Source organism: Stylophora pistillata, chromosome 2 (genome assembly GCF_964205215.1).
Source record: "Stylophora pistillata chromosome 2, jaStyPist1.2, whole genome shotgun sequence".
In the NCBI taxonomy this organism is placed as follows: Eukaryota; Metazoa; Cnidaria; class Anthozoa; order Scleractinia; family Pocilloporidae; genus Stylophora; species Stylophora pistillata.
In genome coordinates, this window is record NC_142520.1 from 10,297,231 (window position 1) to 10,321,484 (window position 24,254).

Here is a 24,254-nt window from a genome sequence, read left to right on the forward strand (position 1 = left end):
AAAATATTACATAACAAATATTAGTTACAGATACTAGTTATATTGTCATTGGCTTAGATTCCCACAGGGAAAAGTGTCTGTCCGGCACACGTACAAGTCATAATCCTTTTCGACATTGTCATCTCAAATGTATGTTTTTTGTTCTAGACACCCTCCCCCCTCCCCCCCCCCCTCCTTTTTCTCACAGACAAGGTTTGGTGGTAGGCAGGAAGGGATGAGTTGTAACTTAGCGAGGTGCCTCGAAATATAGAAAACCCTTCTTACCCCCACCCCTCCCCCCATCCACTTAAATCTCTCTATTTGTCAAGGTTTGTTTCTTCAGTAAATGACTTGAACCCGGGGGTAACATGTGAAAGTATCATGTGATCGTCCGGGTGAGCATAGTCTTGAGAAGGACTGTTGTCGATGGTTGTGACGTACGTTTGGACAACCTGTGTGAAAGTCATCTTGACCCCTGACTCTTCGTTTGTCCCTTTGCTATTATTCTTCTTTTCTCGTGTTATTAAATCTAAAATGTCACGTTATTTGTCCGCAGTTTTAAGGACATTTGAAATATTTCCATTAGAAGATCATGAAGTTCACAAACGATATACTAGAGAACTTTTTTTTTATTAATAGCTTTGCACTAAGTTTCCAGTATTAACTATTAGCAACAGCTTTGAATGAAAGTTTTAACCTCACGTTTGTTTATTTGACAATATATTTCTTATTATTAAAAATTGGATCATTGGATAACGCAATCCGAGACTTTTTATTGGCTTAGCCACTATGGTATATCAGCCAATATACCATAATTTACAAATATGGTAAGCGTACGCAGAAGCTTAAAATCAAAAGGGAGCTAAGAAATCCAGTTTCTTCTCACAAAATAATAATTTCTTGGGGGCGTTTTTAATAAAACAATTATTCCACTCGCGCTTGTTGGATATGAAATGATTATAGCCAACGAGGCGCTACGCGCCTCGTTGGCTATCTATCATCTCCTACCCAACGCGCGCTCGTGGAATAATTGTTAAATAGTAAATGTAAGTAATGTCCCCGGCCACCACAGACATTGCTGCCATTTCATAAAACCCTTTTGACACTTATCTTCTATTTCAACATCTTTATAAGAAAATAATTCTTTTCCAAATGTTTCTAGCTCCCTGTAAGAGGCCGTGGTCTTTTTTGCAATTGCTTGATAGGTGGCTAAAACAATTCATTATTCAACGGAAAGGTTATGGGTCAAACAGACACCTTCTTCGCCGATGGCAACGACATATTTCTCTTTATAACAAGTACTTCTACGAAATACATAATATGTTTTTTCTTAAATTCAGAACAGACTGTCAAAGCGTATGATATAAATTATTATTACAGATAGATAGGGAATATTATTCCATTATTCAAAAAAGTATGCATACCTCACACATTAAAAGAACAGTTTTTTACGAAGCTAGCGATACTTTTAAACAACTGTCGTTAATTGAAGTACTTGTGAATACTTCCTACTTAATTCTGGTCCATAATTTACAATTTCACAAGCAAATTTACAAAGTTTCCGTAGCAACTCATTGGGTTTTCCGGTTGTTATACCAATTTGCAAATGATTTCCTTCCTTAATGGGCCCGGGAGGGATCTCAATTTTGACAAAATCATGCGTGTCATTATCCCCTCATGATAGTCTTCATCATTTGACAACACGTTTTCAATGTTAAGATTAGTGTTACGTTCGAACAGCCAGACTGATTCCAGACTGTTACATTGTAATAGGCGTCTTTACTGTTTGATCTCAAAATCTTTACTGATCTCACTGAACATCGGTAAAAGAAGGTCAGTGAAGATTCGTATCAAAGGATTGATTTGAAAGATCAGGCAAAACTCAATCCTAGGCTTCCAGAAGATATAATCATCTGGAATTATTTCTAATCGTTTTAGGTTGTACAGTGTGATAATTGGTCTCTGCGATATTGTGACCTTTCCTTAAGACCCTGGTGAAAAAGTATAACGAGTGAGACTCGACTTCTGCAAAAAAAAACTTTCTTCATTATCTCAAGTTTTAGAACCCTATCTGTAGTTTTCAACTCTAAAATAGCACAGACCTCAGTTAATGTAATAGATGACGGAAAGAAATGATGGCTAAAAGAAAACCAAATGAAAAATAAGATGTGTGACTTTTGTGTTTTTCAGAACGTTAAAAAATTAAACATTTACACTTTATTTGGCCTTTTAAATGAGTGCTATCAGTCAATTAGAATGCCAATCAATGAAAGCTGAATTTATAGTGCCATTATCATATTAGATAAACGTTTTTTTTACTTCAGGAACGAAATAGTCACTTGACCATGACCAGCGTTGTTAAAACAACATTCATTGTCCTGGTTGTTTCCATTGTTGTAAGAGCCTCCCCCACCCCCACAGGAATCAGGAGTCCCTTTTCCACTGCTTCCCCCTGAATATCCTCCTCCTCCTCCTCCTCCTCCTCCTTCTCCTCCTCCTCCCCATCCATAGCTTCCACCACCTCCACCAAACCCACCATCGACATAGTAATACCTGGCTCTTCCACCCGCTCCTCCCTGATTAAATCCCTTACCACCTTCTCCACCCAATCCTTTTATTCCATTAAAATTCTTTCCACTTCTTCCACTTGAATAAAACCCGCCACCACCACCACCTGGAAAACAATGAATAAATTTCAATATTTTTGTAAACTGAAGCGAAACTATATTTAAATGGGATGCTAACCCATTCGATTTTTGGAATTTTTTACTAGTATTGTAAAACGCTTCAGTAAACCCATATCAGTTTGGCCAAACCTTACGTAATGTATTTTAATTGAGCCGCTATCCATGAGGTTTGATATTTGTGTATAGCATCTGTAATACCTAGTTGTATAAACTGTTTTGTCTTACTTCCCTTGTCCAACATACTATAAGTTGATTTAACGCAGTACCTAATGCTAAATTGCAGGTTTATGCCTGATGATTATTTGACCAGTACGGCCCCACGCGCATAATCCCATTAAAAACCGTCAAAGTGAAAGCTGACGTGTGTAAGGTTGAACGAGTTAATGAACGGTGAGTTTCTTGTTCTGACACGAAAAAGCAAATGAATTTTTTATTCCTCCAGGATCTTTATTGTGATTGTTCAGCGTGCGCTCTTGCACCGCCTCCTATTTAGGTTGAAACCAAATTTTCAAAGTGATCATATGATAAGATGCTTGTTAATCGAGTTTGGTCGGGCTGGATGGGAAAATATTTGGCTCTCGGTCAGGAGGCACGGAACGTGCTACATTCGGTCCGTACGTCACGACCTCGAACCAAATGATTTCTGTTCTTCCGCCAACACAGGTACCGCTACCCTGACTCGTCTTTACAGTAAATATGACGTCTACGAGGCTCTCAATTGGGTTAACCGTCAACCGTCAAATGGCAAAAATATTAACCGTCAACTGTCAAAATCGCAATATTTTGCCGTCAACCGTCAAATAAGCAGGCCAATATTAGCTGTAAAATGTCTCAGATATCCTTAAATAAGAGTCATACTATTGCCTTAATTGGGATCAAGTTCCATTTTTTACGAATAAAATTTTTGATAATCACAAAAAGACGTTTATGTAAGACCTTTAACTTCTATTCGCTAGTAAAACTGGTTAGCGACAGAGCTGACTTCCGATTTGTAAACACCTCCGGTGTCTTAAAACTTTGGTAAGTTATCAATAAAAGGTGTCATAAATGAACAGTTCTTTACAAACGCGTCATCATGAAAATCTACAGCCAAATTCGCGTTTAGTTTGGTATCTAAACGACATTCCAAAAAATGTTATGCTTATAGTTGCTAAAGTGATGGATGCTTTGTCGAATATTGATCCAAGTAAGGCCGGTAGACCAGATGATATCCCCGGTTCACTCCTAAAACATACTGCTGCTGAAATTGCCCGTTCATTATGCAGGCTCTTTAACATGTCGCTGCCTACGGGCTGTTTTCCAGCAAATTGGAAGCGCGCGAACATTGCACCCGTCTTTAAAAAGGGCGATCCTACACTAACGTAGAATTACACGCTAGTTTCTCTTTTATGCATTGTCTCTAAAGTTATGGAACGATGCGTGTTTAATCACTGCTACCCTCATTTATCGTCTTTTCTTCACCAACTCCAATAGATGTGCCTCCCTGCTGCAAGCTGACTTGAACAACTCCGAAACTTGGTGTGTGTGACGAATCCGCGCCACAAAGGTGGGTGCCCCCTAACACAAACAAAACATAGAACATAAACGAGCCCGAGAACACACGCCACAATACAACTAAACGTAGGCCTAGAGATATTTATTATGCTAATTACAACAATAAAGCGACTAACAATAACGATAGTCCAATGATCTAATTAATTTACAGGAATACGCTAACTTAAACTACAGTACACTAAAACTATTTACAAGATTATTACTATTAAGATAAAGAAAAGGTTTTTTTTTTTTAGTTCAGTTCGGTTGGGTTTCACCTTACGCCCGCGTCCGTGTTCTTCTCTTGTCCACAAATCACCACGCTCCACCAACAAACGACTGACAAACCAAATTCACAATTCACAAACCGAACTCACGTTTAACCCAGCTAAACGTAGAAGTTTCCAACCTCACGTAATTCGGTCTTCGCTCAGATCTTTCTTGACTCAGTTGTCTTCACTGGCTTACTGTCTAACAGAAGATAATCTTCTCCTTTTCCTTCAAGTTCTGCGCTTTAATTTCTTCGGCCAGCTTCTCGGCACACATGTGCTCCCCGACAAATGGATCTTTTGTCGTGTAAAGGAACGGTTTTGCTGAATGACTCTTCAGTGATTAAAACGTGCTCTGATCCGAACGAGTCTTGGTAACTTTCAAACCTTCACCGCCGGTGACCTTCTCTCAAAAAAAAAAACCACACCGTACCAAACCACCCAAATCCTTAAATACACATGGACGCAAGGTGCCCGAAAAGAATGAAGAAAACTATTTGATATACACAATAAAGGTTAATTACACAACAGTTTACACAAGTGAAGAATAAAAATTACGTAACAGATACAAATAATCACGAACTACACTGATCCTAAGAGAATAAAAAAAATATTTACATTTAATAAATAAATTCCTAACACTTCCATGACACCTCCCCCCTTAAATAGCTATTTTTTGGGGACATGGAAACACAAAAATAGTGCTTAATTAAAGATCACATTAATATACTGTAGAGCAATATGAGGTATTTACGCCCTACTAAGGGCATCTACGTTACAATTTTGCTTACCACTCTTATGTTCTATTTTTATGTCGTACTCCTGTAAGGTAATGCTCCACCTTAATAGTTTCCTACTCTTGTCGCGAACCTGCTTTAACCACACAAGGGGATTGTGATCCGTTTGCAGCTTAAAAGTGCGGCCATATAAATAATAGCGAAATAGCTCTACAGCCCAAACAATTCCTAAACATTCTTTTTCTGTGGTAGACAACTTTTCCTCTCTAGGCTGTAACTTTCTACTAGCATATGCTATGGGGTGTTCCTCCCCGTCCTGATCTTTCTGACTTAAGATGGCCCCAAGACCTCTATTTGACGCATCTACTTGCAAAATGAACTCGTCATTCCAGTGTGGTGGCCTCAAAACAGGGGGAGTCTGCATTGCAACTTTCAAATCCTGAAAAGCTGATTCATGATTAGTACTCCATTGAACCTTAGAGGGATTTTTACCCTTAGTGAGGTCGGTAAGGACAGCAGCCCGTTCCGAAAAATTTGGGATAAATTTCCTATAATACCCGATTAAGCCAAGAAAAGATCTTACCTGCTTCTTAGTTTCTGGTCTGGGATATTCTTTAATGGCTTGAACCAAAGCTGTGCGGGGCTGAATTCTATCACCTCCAACTCTGTGACCAACAAAATCGACCGTTGACATCGCGATCTTACATTTGGACGGCCTAGCATTCAGTTTGCACTCTCGTAAACGTTGTAAAACCTGTTGGAGCTCAAAAAGGTGTTGGGGAAAAGATGTTGACGTGTCAACCTCGACATCATCAATGTAGGCATCTGCAAAATCTAACCCCTGCAAGACTTTCTCAGACATCATCCTCTGAAAGGATGCTGGAGCTGTTTTCATACCAAATGGCATAACTAAGAACTCATACAAGCCTTTGGTAGTAATAAATGCGGACTTTTCGATGGTAGAGGTCTCCAAGGGAATCTGCCAGTAACCTTTTGTGAGATCAATTGTACTAATGTACTTAGCAGAGGCAATCTTCTCAATCATACGTTCCATGGAGGGAATAGGATAAGCATCCATCTTTGTGACAGAATTCATTTTTCTGTAATCAACACACAGTCGTATTGTACCATCTGGTTTGGGAACAATGACAACAGGGGCCGCCCATGGACTAGTAGAATGGCGTATTATGCCCATTTCCAGCATATTTTCAATCTCTTTGTTAACCTCCTCCTCAAGTTTTTGAGGGACCTTATAAGGGGCGCACCTAATGGGTGGGGAATCACCCGTGTCAATTTTATGCACCGCTACATTGGTTAAATTTGGTTTTCCTGAAAATACATCAGAATACTCATGTAGCAAGTTTTTTACCTGTCGTCTTTGATCTTCTGTCAAATTATCAGAGATCACTACATCTTTACAAGTCTCATCGTGACCAAATGGGAAAACGTTGCTTTCGTGCGGCAGTGACATCTCTGGGGACTCCGCCATTACTAAAGCAGCCATTTCATCACGGCTCTGCCATTTGCTAAGCAAATTAATGTGATAAGTGCGATGCTGTTTGTACATCTTGCCTGTATCAAGCTCATAATTCAATCCGTCCTCTAGTGCTCTAGTGACTTTGAAGGGTCCTTGCCATCTCATTTCTAATTTACTCCCAGGGGTGGGAAGCAAAACTAAGGCTTTGTCTCCAACTTCTAAGTGTCGTTTTGAACTATGAATATCATACAACCGTTTCTGCTTACCTTGGGCTTGCTTCAAGTTTTCTTGAACAACTTGTTGCATCGTTGCAAGTCTTCTTCGGATCTCAAGGACATGAGTTATCAGATTGTCTTCTAAAGATGATCCTTCCGACCAAGTCTCCTTGATAACGGCGAGGGGTCCTTCACCGTATGTCCATAAAGTAATTCAAAGGGCGAGTAACCAGTGGACTCACAAGGAATCTCTCTATAAGCAAAGAGTAAGTATGGGAGATACTTGTCCCAGGTTTGAACCCGCTCTCGAACAAACTTCCTCAGCATACTCTTTAAAGTGCCGTTGAAACGCTCCACTAACCCATTTGCCTGGGGGTGGTACACTGATGTCTTAATCTTAGTTATGCCTAATTGCTCATACAGCTGGGCCATAAGCTTACTCATGAAATTGGAGCCCTGGTCAGACACTATCTTATCGGGGATACCCACCCTAGAGAAATACTGAATCAATGCATCTGCGACCGCTTTCGAGCTCGTTGACCGTAAAGGAATGGCCTCTGGGTACCGTGTAGCATAATCTACGATTGTTAAAATGTACCTGTAACCCGTTGTTGTCCTGGGTAATTCTCCTACAATGTCGATGGCAATTTTCTTAAAGGGTTCAGTAACAATATCTACAGGCCTCAAGGGTGCCCCTTTTGACTTCAGCTTCCTGGCTACCACCTGACATTGCGGGCAAGTTGCGCAATATTTGCGAACATCAAAGCTTAGACCAGGCCAGAAAAAATGTGCGGTTATGCGTTCAACTGTCTTCTTGCTACCCATATGACCTGACAAGGGGATTGTGTGACCAACACGCAGGATTTCATTCCTATAGGATTCTGGTACTACAATTCGATCAACAAACCTTGTTCCATTATGTTCTTCGGGAAGATATTTACGGTGCATCAGGAGGTCGTTAGTGAAGAAGTACCCATCCGATTCTTGTGGTGCCATTTTGGATGATTTCTTGCGTACTTTCTCGAGAGTCACGTCTGACTTCTGATCCGCTATCAGCTGGTTTCTGTCTCTATCTAGGATGTTTACTGGAGGTTTAACTTTACTAGGTTCTATTATCAAAGTATCACTCTCAGGATTCTTCTTACTTGTCTCTTCCTGAACCATGCCCTCAAATAACCTTTGCAAATCTCCTTCCTCTGGAGCTACAGGCTTTATTTCTTTCTTCGCTAAACTCTTGACGGCGAGTGAATTTTCCCTGTCAATTAGCTCGTCTGCTTTTAATTGGGCTTCTTGTAATGCTTTCTGTCTCCTAGTCATCACGAAGGCCTCATCTCCACCAATGTCATCAGCTAGAACATTTCTCTCCCATTGGTCCAAAACATTTTGTCTCGACAGTGTTCTTCCAAAAGACGACCTGCCAAGTAAGCAATCTACGGGTAGCCTCTCCAACACTCCTACTAATTCTACGTGTTTACCTTCTTTGCTGTCAAATTCAACGTTTGCAAGTGGGACTGTAAGACGTTCTCCCGCAGCTGTTAATACTGTGATATTCTCCCCTGTGAAGGCTGTATTGTTTACATATCTTTTCTGGACTAGAGTCCTAGTACAACCAGAATCAATGACCATTTCTGCAATTTTCCCGTTTATTTTACCTCTAACATTGCAAGGAGGGAACTGAGATTGTTCTGACGTTAGGGGTGTCATACACAGGAGGTATCCCTGTGAAGGCTTCCCACGGCCCTTTCCACAGTTGAACGACATGTGACCTGGTTTACCACATTTGTAACATTTAATTTCAGGCCTCGTGGTTCTACGGGCTGGAGGGGAGGATGGTTTGGAGGGTCTTACATGGTATTGGTCTTGTTTCTGTTCAGACAATAAGTTATCCGCCTTAACATCTGGCCTCTTCTTTTTCCCAAATTTCTCATAACTAGCGGTTGACATATACTTACCATCAACAAGTGGCCCTTTCCTAGATTGAACATGTAAATTAGCAAGGTTGCCAAGTTCTTCAGCAGTTTTGGGCTTTTGCTCCTTTAACCAAGCTCTAAGCTCAGGACTTACCGCATCAAGAAGTCGCTCCATCAATACCTGTTCAATTATCTTATCCGCATCACCAGTAGCCTCGGCAACAGCTATCCAGCGGCTGAGATACCTTCGGGTTCTGTTTCCCCACTGGACGAAGTCCTCGTCGGGCTTTTTCTCTGAGGTTCGAAACCTATATCTATAGTGATCTGCGGTTAACTGGTAGGCTTTAATAATGCTTGCCTTACTCTCGTGGTAATCCTGGCATGCAGGGTCTGGGATTTCTAAATAAATAGACTTAGCCTTTTCAGTGAGCTTGGGTACTAAATTACCAACCCATTCCCCCTCGGGTAAGGATTGCGCCCTTGCAGTCATTTCAAAAATCCGGAAAAAATCATCTATATCTTCACTCTCCCTCATTTCCCTGATTTTGATAAACTTGGGCCTTTTAACCTCATTGTCACTTACCTGTTTCCTTTCAAACTCCCTTATAGCAAATTCTTCCTTTTCAGCTCTAAGGTTTCTGAGTCTCTCCTCCTCTCGTACCAAACGCCTTTCTTCTTCTTGGGCTTTTTGAGTTTCAAACTCCCTTCTCTCCCTCTCTAATTCCCTTTCAGCCTGACGCCTTTCTCTCTCCACCTCCCTTTCTAACTCCCTCATTTCTCTGTGTTCCTGACTAATTCTCTTCCGCAGTTCTAACATCTGCAGCTCACGCTCTTGTAACTGTAATCTCTGCTCAAAACTAAGACCAGTCTCCAAAGTTTCCTCCGCAAGGTTTTCTTCTGGTGCATCGAAACTCTGACCTATGCGATCTGAAGTTCTGAGTTTGCTCGCTAAAGTCTTAACACCATCCTTAGGAGAAAAATGAATACCTCGTTTGATAGCCTCAGCTCTAAGATCTTTAAGGACCCAGGAATCATAGCCGATCGCTGCAGTAGCCATATTAAATAATCGTATACTATTACCTTGCGTGTCTCCTGTTGAGCTGTTTATGTAAACTGTTAAGGAGCGATCCCACTCCTGACACCAAAAATATGTGACGAATCCGCGCCACAAAGGTGGGTGCCCCCTAACACAAACAAAACATAGAACATAAACGAGCCCGAGAACACACGCCACAATACAACTAAACGTAGGCCTAGAGATATTTATTATGCTAATTACAACAATAAAGCGACTAACAATAACGATAGTCCAATGATCTAATTAATTTACAGGAATACGCTAACTTAAACTACAGTACACTAAAACTATTTACAAGATTATTACTATTAAGATAAAGAAAAGGTTTTTTTTTTTTAGTTCAGTTCGGTTGGGTTTCACCTTACGCCCGCGTCCGTGTTCTTCTCTTGTCCACAAATCACCACGCTCCACCAACAAACGACTGACAAACCAAATTCACAATTCACAAACCGAACTCACGTTTAACCCAGCTAAACGTAGAAGTTTCCAACCTCACGTAATTCGGTCTTCGCTCAGATCTTTCTTGACTCAGTTGTCTTCACTGGCTTACTGTCTAACAGAAGATAATCTTCTCCTTTTCCTTCAAGTTCTGCGCTTTAATTTCTTCGGCCAGCTTCTCGGCACACATGTGCTCCCCGACAAATGGATCTTTTGTCGTGTAAAGGAACGGTTTTGCTGAATGACTCTTCAGTGATTAAAACGTGCTCTGATCCGAACGAGTCTTGGTAACTTTCAAACCTTCACCGCCGGTGACCTTCTCTCAAAAAAAAAACCACACCGTACCAAACCACCCAAATCCTTAAATACACATGGACGCAAGGTGCCCGAAAAGAATGAAGAAAACTATTTGATATACACAATAAAGGTTAATTACACAACAGTTTACACAAGTGAAGAATAAAAATTACGTAACAGATACAAATAATCACGAACTACACTGATCCTAAGAGAATAAAAAAAATAATTTACATTTAATAAATAAATTCCTAACACTTCCATGACAGTGTGACGACAACGAAAATCTACAGAAACGCAACTACTTGAGGTGTATAACGATATTTTAGACAAACTAGCCAATGGCCAAGAAGTGGACGTAATCCATTTTGACCTGTCAAAGGCATTTGATAAGGTTCCACACAGGCTACTCCTCTCGAAGCCTCAGCTCCTTGGTATATCCGGTCCTGTTTTGTTGTGGTTCTCAAGCTATCTTTCTGACAGATAGCAACGAGTTGTTGTTGACAGCATATCCTCAGACTGGCTCCCGCTCACATCAGGAGTAACCCAGGGCTCCATCCTGGGTCCGCTTTTATTGCTTGTCTTCCTTAATGACATGTCGTGATCCATTACCCACGAAAGTAAACTTGACCTCTTTGCGGACGATAATAAGCTATATCGCCCAATTGTTTCCAATGGATGTGCCTCCCTGCTGCAAGCTGACTTGGACAATTCCAAAACTTGGTCTAACGACAATGGTATGTCTTTCAGCACAAACAAATGCAAAGTTCTAAACGTGTCAAAGAGGGCCTCGCGCCAAAGAGAGAAGCATACATACCATTTAGACGGCCAGACCTTGGACTCGCCTCCTGACACCAAGCATTTTAGGCGTGACTGTCATGGACGACTCCACTATCATGGACGACGCACATCGAAGAGATATGTGCTAAGTGTAACAATGTTCTTGGTCTTGTAAAGCGTGTATGCGGTAGAGACATTGTTAACGTATCAACTAGGAAAATGATGTACACTGCGTTAGTTCGCCCAATTGTCGAGTACGTATCCTCTGTATGGTCTCCTTACACAGCAAAGCACCGTAGGCATCGTAGGCTAATAGAAAATATACAGCGACGGGCTACTAAATTTATACTAAACCACCCAGATAGGAAAACCAGCTACACTGCGAGACTGAGAACTCTTAGCCTACTGCCGCTTGAATTCAGAAGAGAAGTCCATGATATTGTCATTTTATACAAAATTAGGTCAGGTCTTATCAACGCTAGTTTTAACCATCTTCTGCTTCCTGCTAACCATACATACGCAACCCGACGTCATCATCCTTTAAACATCCGCCCTTAATTTACTCATACTCAGCGGTATTTTACAAACTCTTTCTTTCCTCGCACAATTAAATTATGGAACGATTTACCGAACAACATTAAGCAAGCTAGCTATTTACATAACTTTAAAGCCTGAGTTAAGCGGTTTTATAGAGAAAAGCTCACGATTTATACTCCGCCCTAACTAAGTGTCGCAGTTGGTCGGCTAATTATTTTATTCTATAGACAAAGTACATAAGTGCATATGTAACCCATATTTTTCTATTCTTTGTATTTTTTTTAAGGGGACAAATGTCAATTGGGGCTGGCCCTGTAGTCCTACCATTATATTTTTGTTTATTTATTGCGTGCCTCTGTTCATGTATTTACTTGTAAATTATATTTTTCAGTGGCAAATCTCAATAAACTAAACTAAACTAATTAACCACCAACCGTAAACTACTTATAGATTGGATACCATGCCAGTGGTCATCACTCAGAGAGACACTACTGCCAAACTCCACGGCTAAGCCTATACAACGAGACCGCTGCTTGATTTTGAACACCAGACAATCGACCTCATCTACACCAAGTCAGTAAAGCCCGATATGCGAGTTTGCTGTTCCAAAATTTTTATTTACAAGCATTTGAGACCAACTAAAACAAAGAACCAGTTTAGAGCGGCTGTACACTTGAAGATCATTTAAATAAGAACGATATTGATGTTTGCGTCGCCTCCTAAACACACCTTGAGCTAGATAAACCTGAATCAATTGTCAACGTACCGATCTAAAACATATTCAGACGGGACAGGAACTGGTCAAGAGTGGTTTTGAGGGAAAAAGGCGGAATTGCTGTTTATGTGAGAAGTAACCTAGATGTTTTTGATGTTTATAGATTACAACTACATAGTTTAAGTTTTAGATATGATCTTTTATAAACGCGCAGCAAGTTCTACTTTTCGCATATGTATCATGGCGCGCGTATCCCCATTTAAAGTCATAGTGAAAGCTGACGTGCGCAGGGTCGGACGGGTTAATGAACTGTGGGTTTCTTGTTCTGACACGAAAAAACAAAGAAAAAAGTTTTTCCTGCAGGATCTTCATAGTGATTGTTCAGTGTGCGCTTGTGCATCGCCTCCTTTTAGTGTGAAACCAAATTTTTGAGGTGGTTAATCATGTTTGATTATGCTAAACGGGAAGATATTTGGCTTACGGTCACGAATTGTAGCACGGACCGCGCCGCATTCGGCCCGTGCGTCATGACCTTGACCCAAAAACGCAATATTTTTACCGTCAGCTGCCAAATAAGCAAACCAATGTTGGCCGTCAAATGTCTCAGATATCCTTAATTAAGAACTATGCGACTGCCTTAATTAGGGTCAAGTTATATTTTTTATAATAAAATTTTTGATATATCAAAAAAATACATTTATGGAAGTCCTTTAACCTCTATTCGCAAGTAAAACTGGCTAGCGACAGAACTGGTTTCCGGTTTGGAAATATTTCCGGTGTCCTAAGACGTTAGTCATTTATCAATGAAAGGTGTCATGAACTAACAGTTCTTTACAAACGCGTCATTATGAAAATTTACAGCCAAATTCGTGCGTTTAGTTCGTTTCATAAACAATATTCCAAAAAATTAATCATCAACCGTCAAATGACTTAAAATTTTACCGTCAACCGTGAACATCACCCTCTTCGCCCCTATTGAGACCATCCCAGACGACCCTCGATCACGAGCTCGAGCTTGTCGACCAAAATAACGACACGTTATATTTTCTGAAATTACTTGGCATTCTGAAAATCTCGAGAAACAGAGGAGGATGAAGACGCATTAATTCTGAAAGCACGAAAGCTTATCGGATACCAGTTGTCATCACTCAGAGACATCCAAACACCCCGGCTAAGCGTATACAGCGAGACTGCTGCCTTATTTAAAACACGAGACAATCGACCTCATCGACAAGTCAGCAAAGCCCGAAATGCGAGTTTGCTGTTTCAAAATTTTTATTTACTAACATTTGTAGCCCAACTAAAACAAAGAACCCCTTTAGAGCGGCTGTACACTCAAGATCATTTAAAGAAGAACGATATTGAGGTTTGCGTCGCCTCCGAGATACACCTTGAGCCAGATAAACCTGAATCTATTGTCAGCATGCCTATCTACAACATATTCAGACGGAACAAGAACTGGTCAAGAGGGGTTTTGAGGGAAAAAGGCGGAACTGCTGTTTATATGTGAGAAGTAACCTAGATGTTGTTGATTGTTTATAGATTAAAACTACATAGTTTAATTTTTAGACATGATCTTTTCTAAGTAAGCCGCGAGTTATATTTTTCACATGTGTATATTTCAGGGCTCCCCACATGTTTTTATTTATCTCGGGATATTCATAGTTTATCCGAGATTTATTAAAGATTTATGTGCCTCCGATGAATATTTCGAGTTATGGTGCACGCGGAAACTTTGGAGAGCACAAGAGAGGAGTTGCTCGAAGCGCAGCCGGGAGCGTTCGGAGTTATCAATGCAACATTAAAACTAATACCGGCCGTTCAGAAAACTAAGAGGAAATTTCCTAAATTTACGAGTCCCATGTGATAGATTTACCCCCTTGAATTGTTGGTTACTAGAATTGACGATCAGAGATTGCGTCGCTTTGTGTTGAAAATCTTAAAAATTGTACGATTTCAAAGGAAAATCATCTATTCAACAACACTTTTGGTACATACATGCAGCAGCTCTTCAGAATAACATTCACCCCAACGTCGCGAAGCCTCAGTCGAAGTAAAAAAGCTCAGTTTTGCTTTCACCCACATTCACGCATCGCGTTTGGCATATAAAATATCGTCGACTCCAAAACTAATTCCGTGGCTTTTAAGAGTTACCTGATGCTCATTGTTCTTAGAAACGATTATCATTTTAGCACATCCTCTTTTCAAATAGAGCTCCAAGAGGTTAAAGGGAAAACAATCTTGAAAGTTTTGAAACTTCGCGGGTAAACTCGATGGTAAATCCTCGCTAACAATGACGTCAGTCTAAGCCATCTCTATCTCTTTTTGATAAATTATAAGCTAATTAGAGCGCAGTTATCATATGATTATGATATAATATTAAATGAAAAGCTGAGATGTAAGGAATCATCACGATATACTCTAACCTGACCATCCATCATCAGCAGTCTGTGCACCATGTCCATTGCTCCCCCCTGACCATGATTTGTATCCAGGATTCCCTGTTGTGTTTGTACTTGCGTCACATCCTTCATGTCTTGACGATGCATAATCTGTCCCTCCTCCGCCTCCAGCTATTATCAATGGTGTGTTGGCTCCTCTCACCACAAACGTTCCTCCACCACCTCCAGAAGAATATGAATTCGTGTTTATTCCTCCTTCTTGACCAACAAGTACTTGAATGACTTCACGCTTGTTTAAGCGGAACGTTCCAATCATTCTTGCTCCTCTTCCTCGGTACTGAATACTGTTAGCGCGTATATCGTACCCTCCTCCAGCTGCTATTGCCTCTATTCTGTAGTCACCAGTGTACGGCACAGTCCACTGTTGAACTCCGCTGGACAGCGTAACTTGTCCGTCATGATCCTGTCCTTTGTAGTGACTGCCTAGCGTTGTTGGACCAATTCTTCCACTGGCGTCGAGGTTTGTAAAAACGGCCTTGAAAGCTGAAAGGGAAGAGTTAAGTTATCTACATCGTTATAACCATAATTGTTTTAGCTTTTTTCTTTCATTAGAGGTCAATTTGCATCTACAAAAAGGACATGGAACAGTTAAAATCACCATTCTAGCAATCATTAAGTTATTTAATATTCAACTTTTTTTATTTGATCATTTATTCAATTATTTGTCTCTCAATGGACGTGTACCCGCTAGTCACGAAAATATTTTCCCCCAAAAGTTTATCAAGCATCGCATCTGATTGTGATTGAAATGTTGTGTCGATCTTCTTTGTTAAAACAGATCGCTTTTGAAATAGGCCTCCAACTAGAACTGTCCCTTCTTTTCCTCATTTCAGTCCAAAGATTACTAATATACTTCTTTAAACTTTCCCTTCTTAAGTTTTAATTATAGATAAACCCAACCTCTAAAAAAGCCACTCTTGGATTTCTAACTTATTGCTTCTTTAAATCGTAAAAACGAGATTTATCAATGCTACTGGGCTAGTTTAAGTCCTTTCTCCCCTTCCGTTGGGCTTTTCCATGCGCTATTGCATTAATTCACATTTTCCGCTTCAGTGCTAACGAGTAACTGATGATCTCCAGCCATTCTGCGTGAAAAAAGTCGAGAGTTGAGCAAACCGTAAAATTCTGATTTAGAGTCCGGGTCTATTAAACCGGGGGATTTCATTCTTGCTTTTCACGTGACCTCAACAAATTTAGAAATTAGGAATTATCGATCCCTATGAGAATTCGGTTTGGTAAGTTAATAGAACAGTTGAATTCTTATCTTTTGAAACATTTTCAGTTTGATCGGGTTTTTCTTCTTGTGGTAAAGCAAGGTTAAATTTCTAAGCTATTGCTTGACACGATATTAACATGCAGGTACGTAGGTTAAAGAAAAGAAGACAAAAAGAAGTGGATAGATAGATAGATAGATAGTTAGATAGACAGATAGATAGACAGATAGATATGCTTAATCAACTCTTTTGTAGGCAGAGCTGAATTACAGTGCAGTATGTACACACTATAACAATGATACAAATAGCACTGATAATATTTGAGCAATTTCTCATGTGTGAATAATTTGTATGTGGGTTATTAACCAAGCGTGAGGTCAAAATGGCTGGATATTGGCCGAGTTCTTTCTTTGCATTTCTATAGACCGAGACGAAGTCGAAGTGCATAAAATTTTGAAAAAGGAACAAGGCTAATATCCAGCCATCTTGACCGGACAAGCTTGGTTAATAAAGGATTTATTATATTACAAAAGATATCGCTTTATTACGAGTTAAGAATGACCTTTTCCTTCGAGAGCTGGGAATGAAAGCCAACAAGTTTTGTTGCACAACAAACTCACGAGAGCTGCTTCTATTTTCTTTGTTTTGACTATCTTCTGCCGCTTTTTGCCTTTCCGTCGCCGAAATTCTCCAAGAGTTACGAACGTAGTTCTTATTCTATTTTTCTCATGCGCGGGATCAATACGGGCAATCCTGAGCGGGTAAGATGGGCCCATCTTGCCTGCTCGAGTAGCCAATTAGAACACAGGATTTACATCATCTTTCCCACACGTGCTGCGTGCGATATGATGAATAATCCTTAAAGAGTCATATTTCAACGGCATGCACCACAATTTCATGTCATCCTTCAGTGAGATGAGAAACCTGCTTTTTTTTTGTACGATAGTAAAATCATCAGTGATGAAGAATTTTTGACCTTGTACGAAAGTTACAGTTCCAAGAATCCAGAAATCCCTTACAGCTCCTACCCTAAGTTTGATTTCCACCAGATGGATGAATCAGAGTGTTTAGCGGAGTTGAGACTGCGAAAACAGGACATAACGTTATTGGCAAATGTCCTTCAATTACCAGACACTATACGCAGTCCACAAAGAACAACGTGTGACCGAACTGAAGGGCTTAGTATGCTTCTGAAGCGCTTCTCGTATCCATGTCGCTATCCAGACACGATTCATCGTTTCGCACGACCAGTTCCTGAAATAAGTATGATTACCAATACGATGATGGATGATATTTTTTTGAGCCATGGTCATCCTATTTCACAATGGAACTTTGATATATTGATTCCGCCAATGCCACAGGAGTATGCAGATGTTACTCATGCAAAGGGTGCACCTCTCAGCAACTGCTTTGGGTTTATTGATGGAACAGTCAGATCAATTTCTCGCCCAGGCCAACACCAAACAATAGTGTGCAATGGCCATAAATGGGTACATTCCCTCAAGTTTCAGTCCGTCGCTCTACCAAATGGACTCATTGGAAATATGTATGGGCTTTTCGGTAAGTTATGTTTACTGGGATGCCATGAATATAAGCTGCCACAGAAGGTCTCTCTCGTTTATTAATTTTATTTTTCCGTTTTGGTATGCAGAGGGAAGAAAACATGATGCAAGCACCTTGGTAGATTCCAATCTTCTCCAGGAATTGGAAAGGAACGCATTTTCCCCAACTGGCCAACCCATGAGTGTTCATGGTGATCCCGCCTATCCGCTGCGAATACACCTACAGGCACCATTTCGCCATGGTGTCCTAACACCGATGATGGAACAATACAATTTTGACATGAGTTCTGTTAGAGTAACTGTGGAGAGGCTATCTGGTGACATCATCAACGACCTTAAGTTTTTGAACTTTAAGAAAAACCTGAGAATTGGAACGAGTTCAGTGGGAAAAATGTATCTTGTATGTGCACTTCTTAATAATGCTGGTACCTGCCTATATGGAAACAAAACCTCAGAGTGTTTTGGTCTAGACCCTCCTTCATTGCAGTATTATTTTAGATGAATTCTCTCTTATAAACCGAGCAGAAATGAAGGCCATTATAATTCAACATAAATTCATTAAGTACTTGAATTCTTCTTGGTGGTCAACAATGCAGAAGTGATCAAACTTGTAACAATAACAATAAATGAACTTTTTTTTTTCCAATTCACAAAACGCAAGTAAATAATAAGACATCAATTTCAACAAATACCTGTCTTGTTGCTGAAACAAAAGAACACTGAATACTTAGGGAAAATGTCATTCTTTCTTCTAAAGAAGATTTTGAATAACCGACAAAATGGCTTGATTTGTTTGTTGTTGTTGCTGTAAGACAGTCACCATCACTTGCTGATTCTGCTCTTGCTCTAGTCTTCTTAGGTCCAGTTCTTGTTGTCGTAATTCTCGCTCAGTCTTGACTTTCTCTTGCATGAATTGAACTAGTGGTTCGGTGCCAGCACTTCTCCTTTGGCGCTTCGGTTTCTCCTGGCATCCATCGCCATTCTCTGTTGACTTGCGCTTTTTCGTTTCACTGTATCGCTCTAAAGCTTTCTGCCTTATGTCCTCTGCCTTGCTTTTATCTTCATTTTGCTTTCTTGACTGAGCATCACTAACTTTGTTTAAGCTTTCTTCTTTCCCGACAAATTCTTCAAGTAAAACATCTATTTCAGACATGTCGTCCACAGATATTCCACATGCAGTTTCTTCTTGATGCATCTTAGCCTTATACTTCTTCTGGAGAAGAACCCATCGGTCTCTTACTGCCCTTTTATCTTTCAGATGAAAACAGAGTGTCTTCACTTGATTTAACTTTTCTGTGATCGATTCCCACCTTTCTTGCCTGGCAAAACTTCCATTTTTGAACGAAAATAAATCGCTCGCCAGAATTTCTCGAAGCAAAATAACATCATGATCTTCAGTCCACTCCATAGCTCTAAAAGCAAATTACGACGATTCATCTATTTGACCCTATGGTCGAGGAAAAATGTAAACTTATTAAGATAAACATAAAAATATTTTCCGCTGAAATTTCTTCTAAAGACTCAATAGTTAAGCTTACTTTGGCTTTCCATCGGAGGCGGGCGCCGACATCTTTTGCTCAAAGCTACGAGAATTGAAAATGTCCATGTGTTTATCTATGTTTAAGTATACAATTTGAACAACATGAAAGAAAATAATTCTAAAATACTAACAAGAGCAAAATAAAATGTTACAACAAGTTTGAGACAAGCTAGCGAGGGAAAAATACTCACGTTCTGGATACAACGCCAAAACTAATGAAGGTTCTCACGTTCGCGCGAAACGAAGGCGACTTGACAGACAACTCCAGAACGCCCACCGGAACAAAAAGTCACATCCGGTTGCCGTCGCCGTCGCAAAATAGCCTGGTGCTTAAGTTCTCTATTTCAAATTGTAAACCACGCATAATTTCATCTTGTTATCCATGTCTCCTTGGAATTCTCTTATATTTATATTCTTTCTCACTTCACTCATTCAAGTTAAGTCAAGTCAATTTTTATTTAAACTTACACAGAAATAATTAACAACTATTCACCGAAGTGGAGGTGGTTAGTGGTGGATATTTACCGAGCCGCGAAGCGGCGAGGTAAATATCCACCGCTAACCATCGACAATGAGGTGAATAGTTGTTTTAGTATATACTAAAACAGTGAGATAATCTACACCACCAAAAGTTTATTTTAATTCATACATTCCAGCAACGATTCCAACATTTTCCCGCGCGTAACGATCCAACGCGGCTCGGATCGCGGTAAAAGATTTTTTGTTGTGAAAACTGCCGTCACGTTATTTCGCTGAAAGATAAAATTTCCGAAGACATTTGTTTAGCTCTGGTGGTGACATTTCTTCAAATGGTGTTGCAAACTCTTTCTGTATTTGAAACCATTCTGTAAAAAATACCATTCAACTTTGATTTTCAAGTGAACAAGTGAGGTTACGCAAGATTAATTTGCATTTGTAAACAAAATATTTTTCATTGGTTTTTATCGATAAACTCCCGGTTACCATTACCTTTAAACACGGCCAAACCAAATTTAGTCGCTTTCTCTGTGTTTTCAGGGACTCCTTCGTCGTTATTTGAGTGATTTATTCGCTTGTCACGGTTGCAAACCGGCACGCCATTTTTTCCCGAGTTGCTCGGAGGTAAATAGCAAATGATATTCGGAGTTTGACTAGCCAATTAGAGCGCGCCTTGAACGCTATCCACTGTTTTTGTATATACTAATAATCATTATTGACTTGATAATGACGCTAAGCGAACGTTGAAACGTCGTAGCATTCGTCTTAAACATTTAACCAAAATGGTTTTTAATTTTTTAAACTTTTCAACCTAATCGCAATTATTTAAAGTTAAAAAGTTTTTCAGGGCTCTGAAGAAATGTTTCTCAACCCTAGTCTGTCTAGATCTGCTTTGGGACAATTTGTTAACTGCTGCTCAAAAGCTGTCTTTATAAATTTCTTTTTTCTCTCACTTGGTTGATGATTTATTCCACTCGTCTTGCTCTACGCAGATGTGAATAACTGTTTCATCGCGGCCTGTGCCTTTTTGGGACAATGATTTAAAAAATTTACCTTTCTAGCTATCGTTTTTCTATTCTTAATCTTCTCCTTTTTCTCTATTGTATGTGTACATGTAGTTTCGACGTTTCATCAAATCAAGCCTTGGCCAAGAAACTCTTAATTGAAGTACGGGCAGTTTACGGTAAGAAGAAGTGGAGGAAGTCAGCCATCAAAAGTAAGCCTCTCTCATAATTTCTTTAACAAGAGCAGTGAAAGTTCCTCCAATAAGATACCAGCTGGCCATATCGAATTTATATTGCTATTAATATTTCTCTATAAGAGCCGTTTTGAAGGTACTATGTGCAGGCAATCGAGCCTCTTAGACAAGTGGGTCAAAATAGACTGCGAGCAGTTTCTTTGCTCTAAAATCCCGGGCAATGAAGGTGACAATATCGAAGATGTGCGGTACACATCTTTCGGGCTCCAGCTTAACTCTGCCAGTACTTTTACTTATTTTCTTATTTGTCCTCACTGGCTTTCCTTAGAGCAAAAGAGAGACTGCTTGTAGGCTTAGGTCAAATTAGCGTCATAACCCTACCTGTAGCGAATCTAAGTATACTGACTAACAAGTAAAATTCATCCATTCAAATCTTGATTCGCCCTCAACTATACGTACGTTATGTCCCGGCCAGATTGCTTGTGTGATGTAGCTATATAAAAAGATGTTGTTTCCAAAACTGGATTGAAGGGTTGAAACGGTTGAATCTATATTTGAACACAAGTCAATTTTTAAAGCGAGTCGAAAGCTGCCAATGCCATAAGGTGCTATCGCTGAGTGAATAATGTTGGGTGGCAACCAATTTTTCTCAGAGTAATTTCTACTAATTCGTGTCGACAGCATGCTTCCTCAACTAACATACTCTGTTTGTTTTAAATTAGGTGCGGTTCATCAGCATTGGAGATCTATAAGAGATGATAAAATAAAGAAAGCAAACAACAGCTTTAAGAAGCACCGATGGCGAATCAAGCGAAGCAATCTTTTAAAGAGGGTAAGTATTTTACATCAATTATATAAGGCCAGACTGTTAAGGTTTACTACTTTGTCTCTTATGTTTTGAAACAAGTCACTTACATCCAGTACAAGAAGAGAAAATATGATTAAAACAGTTATTATTTTTTCTTGGTAACAACTCTGCGCGTGTATTAAATCAGTTGCTTAATAGCAGCCTCCGCTGCTGTTTAACTGCTACAATGTCAACATGGTTTTCTTCCAAAGCTTGAGCTAAGTGGCTGATTGTTTTGTCTTTCGTCTATTTCAATCTTAGCAAGCTCATAATCGAGCTTTTCGTGTCACTGAAATGGCAGTTATGGCAACTTTGGCAGTTATTTGACTTCTCAATAGTGGTCCGACAAGGCTCTCACTTGTCTCGATCTTTTATTCCCTTTAGAAACTTTCTCGACGACTGTATACTCTGGACAACTCGACAGTGCTGTCTGATGGAGACAAGAAAAGGGCACGAGAAATTCTGTCTTCCCCAGACGCATTACATTTTATGTCGTCGGAAGAAAGCTGCGAAGAAGAGGCAGTAGAACCAAGGGTTGGTCCAACACCACGAAAAGTCAGAAGACTTTCATGGGAGAGGAGCAAACTGAGGAACATTAAAGTGATACTGGATGAGGCGTATTTTGCCGCAGTAACTGAGAAGCAACGTCGTACAAGTGCACGTGTCAACCGGACTGAGGATGAATCATCACGCCCGATCACGCCCTCACCCAACTAACGGCTCGCGTTGGGCTGTCCGCAGCGACTAAGTCGAGACATTTTTTTCAGCACATTTGACATTTTCTATATACTAGCCGAAATATTTTATTGATGTTCATTTGTTAAGAAAGGAATTGTAGGCACATTTTGCTCAAATAACGAGGACGATATTCGAAGACGATGTACTTTTTAAATAACAAAAGTCAATTATGTGTCACCGATCCATCGACTGAAGTGTATGTGTGATTTTACACAATAGTAATGAAGCACAGATTTCGCAAACGAACAGTATAAGTCTGGTATAGGTTATAGAAGAACGCACAATCACAACATATTAACCTGTCCTGTAATAATGAAAAAGCAAGAGAAAAAACCACTACTGCGCATGCTGAAAAAAAAAAAAGTGTTTCTGAAACAGAACATTGTACTTCCTCCCCTCTAAGTCTGGATACATCAGCAGGAACAAGAGGAAAAAATGTTTCCTACAAGTAACCTCGTATTTCCGTCGACATTCTGTCTTATTACGTCAACGGAAACAACAGGAAAACATGTTTCCGAAACGTAACCTTGTATTTCCGTGAACGTTTCGTTATGACGGAAATATAAAAAATTCATGTTTCCGGAACGTTACCATGTGTTTCCGCACATGTAAACATGAGGTTACATATGTGGAAACATTTGTTTCCTTCAACTGAAACCTGACGGAAACATGTAAAAAAAGTGATTCGGTTCCGTTGTTACCGCAGCAACGGAAACACGAGTAAACGTCACCAAGCCGCCAGCGGATACACGTGTGACCTGTTATGTTTCCGCAACGGTTTCACAAATCTCTTTTACGTTTCCGATTACGGATTCTTGACATTTCGTCCTGTGAAGGTCCTTGAAAAACCTGATGCAGGCAAGATCCCTGCGTTTACTTAGGGTTGGGAGAGTAGACAAAACAAATGATTCCTCATAACCATTATCTGGAAAGATAATCTTCAATGCCCTCCTCTGAGCTGCTTCGATAAGATATCTACATAAGTGATGCATGTTCACTAAGAGATCTGATTGATGAACAATGTATCTACACTAGGTTAGTATGATAGGACTCTGACTTCTTAGAAAATCTCAAGGCATGCAGCCTTTTGTTAGCTCTTCAAACAATTTTCGCTGAGTATTTTTACGAGTTGTGCCGTATTTTGACAAGCCCGTAAGGCCAGTCAAATTATAAACGACAGGTAAAACAGTTATTCTTGGTGGGTGTCAAATATCACTGAAAGCGCCCGCATTAAATGATCTTTATCATTTAATTTACACTGAAACGGTCAATCCGCAAGTAAACAATCTTAAATCTAATTAATTAACAGGCACATCATCAAGAAAGGACACGCGTCTTCTAAGAGAAAAAAAGGGCGCGAACCGTGCGTGCTGTATTGCTAGCAATGATTACAGAATGAAAATGTAACTGTGCTTAAAAAAATTGTAAACTTGACTTAACTCCAAACAAAAATAATGCAATGCAATTAAAACTAAAATTAAGAACACAATTTGTCGTTCACGACTCGTAAATCGTTTGATGATAGGTAGTGTTACGGTATTTTCTCAACCGCCAGAAAGATATA

At 39.9% G+C, this 24,254-nt stretch overlaps 1 protein-coding gene and 3 pseudogenes across 1 annotated transcript; 2 read left to right on the forward strand and 2 right to left on the reverse strand.

Moving 5' to 3' along the window:
• Positions 1-606: 606 nt before the first annotated feature.
• LOC111319182 (uncharacterized) lies at positions 607-15,597 on the reverse strand. Its single transcript, XM_088747782.1, has 2 exons — positions 15,079-15,597; positions 607-2,653 (listed from the first exon to the last, which is right to left on the reverse strand). The coding sequence occupies exons 1-2, from the start codon at positions 15,368-15,370 to the stop codon at positions 2,295-2,297; spliced, it is 651 nt and encodes a 216-aa protein (XP_088603908.1). The 5' UTR covers positions 15,371-15,597; the 3' UTR covers positions 607-2,294.
• A 1,628-nt stretch (positions 15,598-17,225) lies between these two features.
• Positions 17,226-18,392, forward strand: LOC148737061 (uncharacterized; annotated as a pseudogene).
• Positions 18,393-18,629: 237 nt separating this feature from the next.
• On the reverse strand, positions 18,630-19,460 carry LOC148737062 (uncharacterized; annotated as a pseudogene).
• A 541-nt stretch (positions 19,461-20,001) lies between these two features.
• LOC148737063 (uncharacterized) lies at positions 20,002-22,729 on the forward strand (annotated as a pseudogene).
• The last annotated feature ends 1,525 nt before the right edge of the window (positions 22,730-24,254 follow it).

Excerpts from the sequence above, each read along its gene's own strand:
- LOC111319182 (XM_088747782.1), bottom strand. The coding sequence starts at position 15,370 with ATGATTGGAACGTTCCGCTTAAACAAGCGTGAAGTCATTCAAGTACTT. Across the intron at positions 2,654-15,078 it reads TGCTGATGATGGATGGTCAG|GTGGTGGTGGTGGCGGGTTT; the intron begins GTTAGAGTATAT and ends ATTGTTTTCCAG.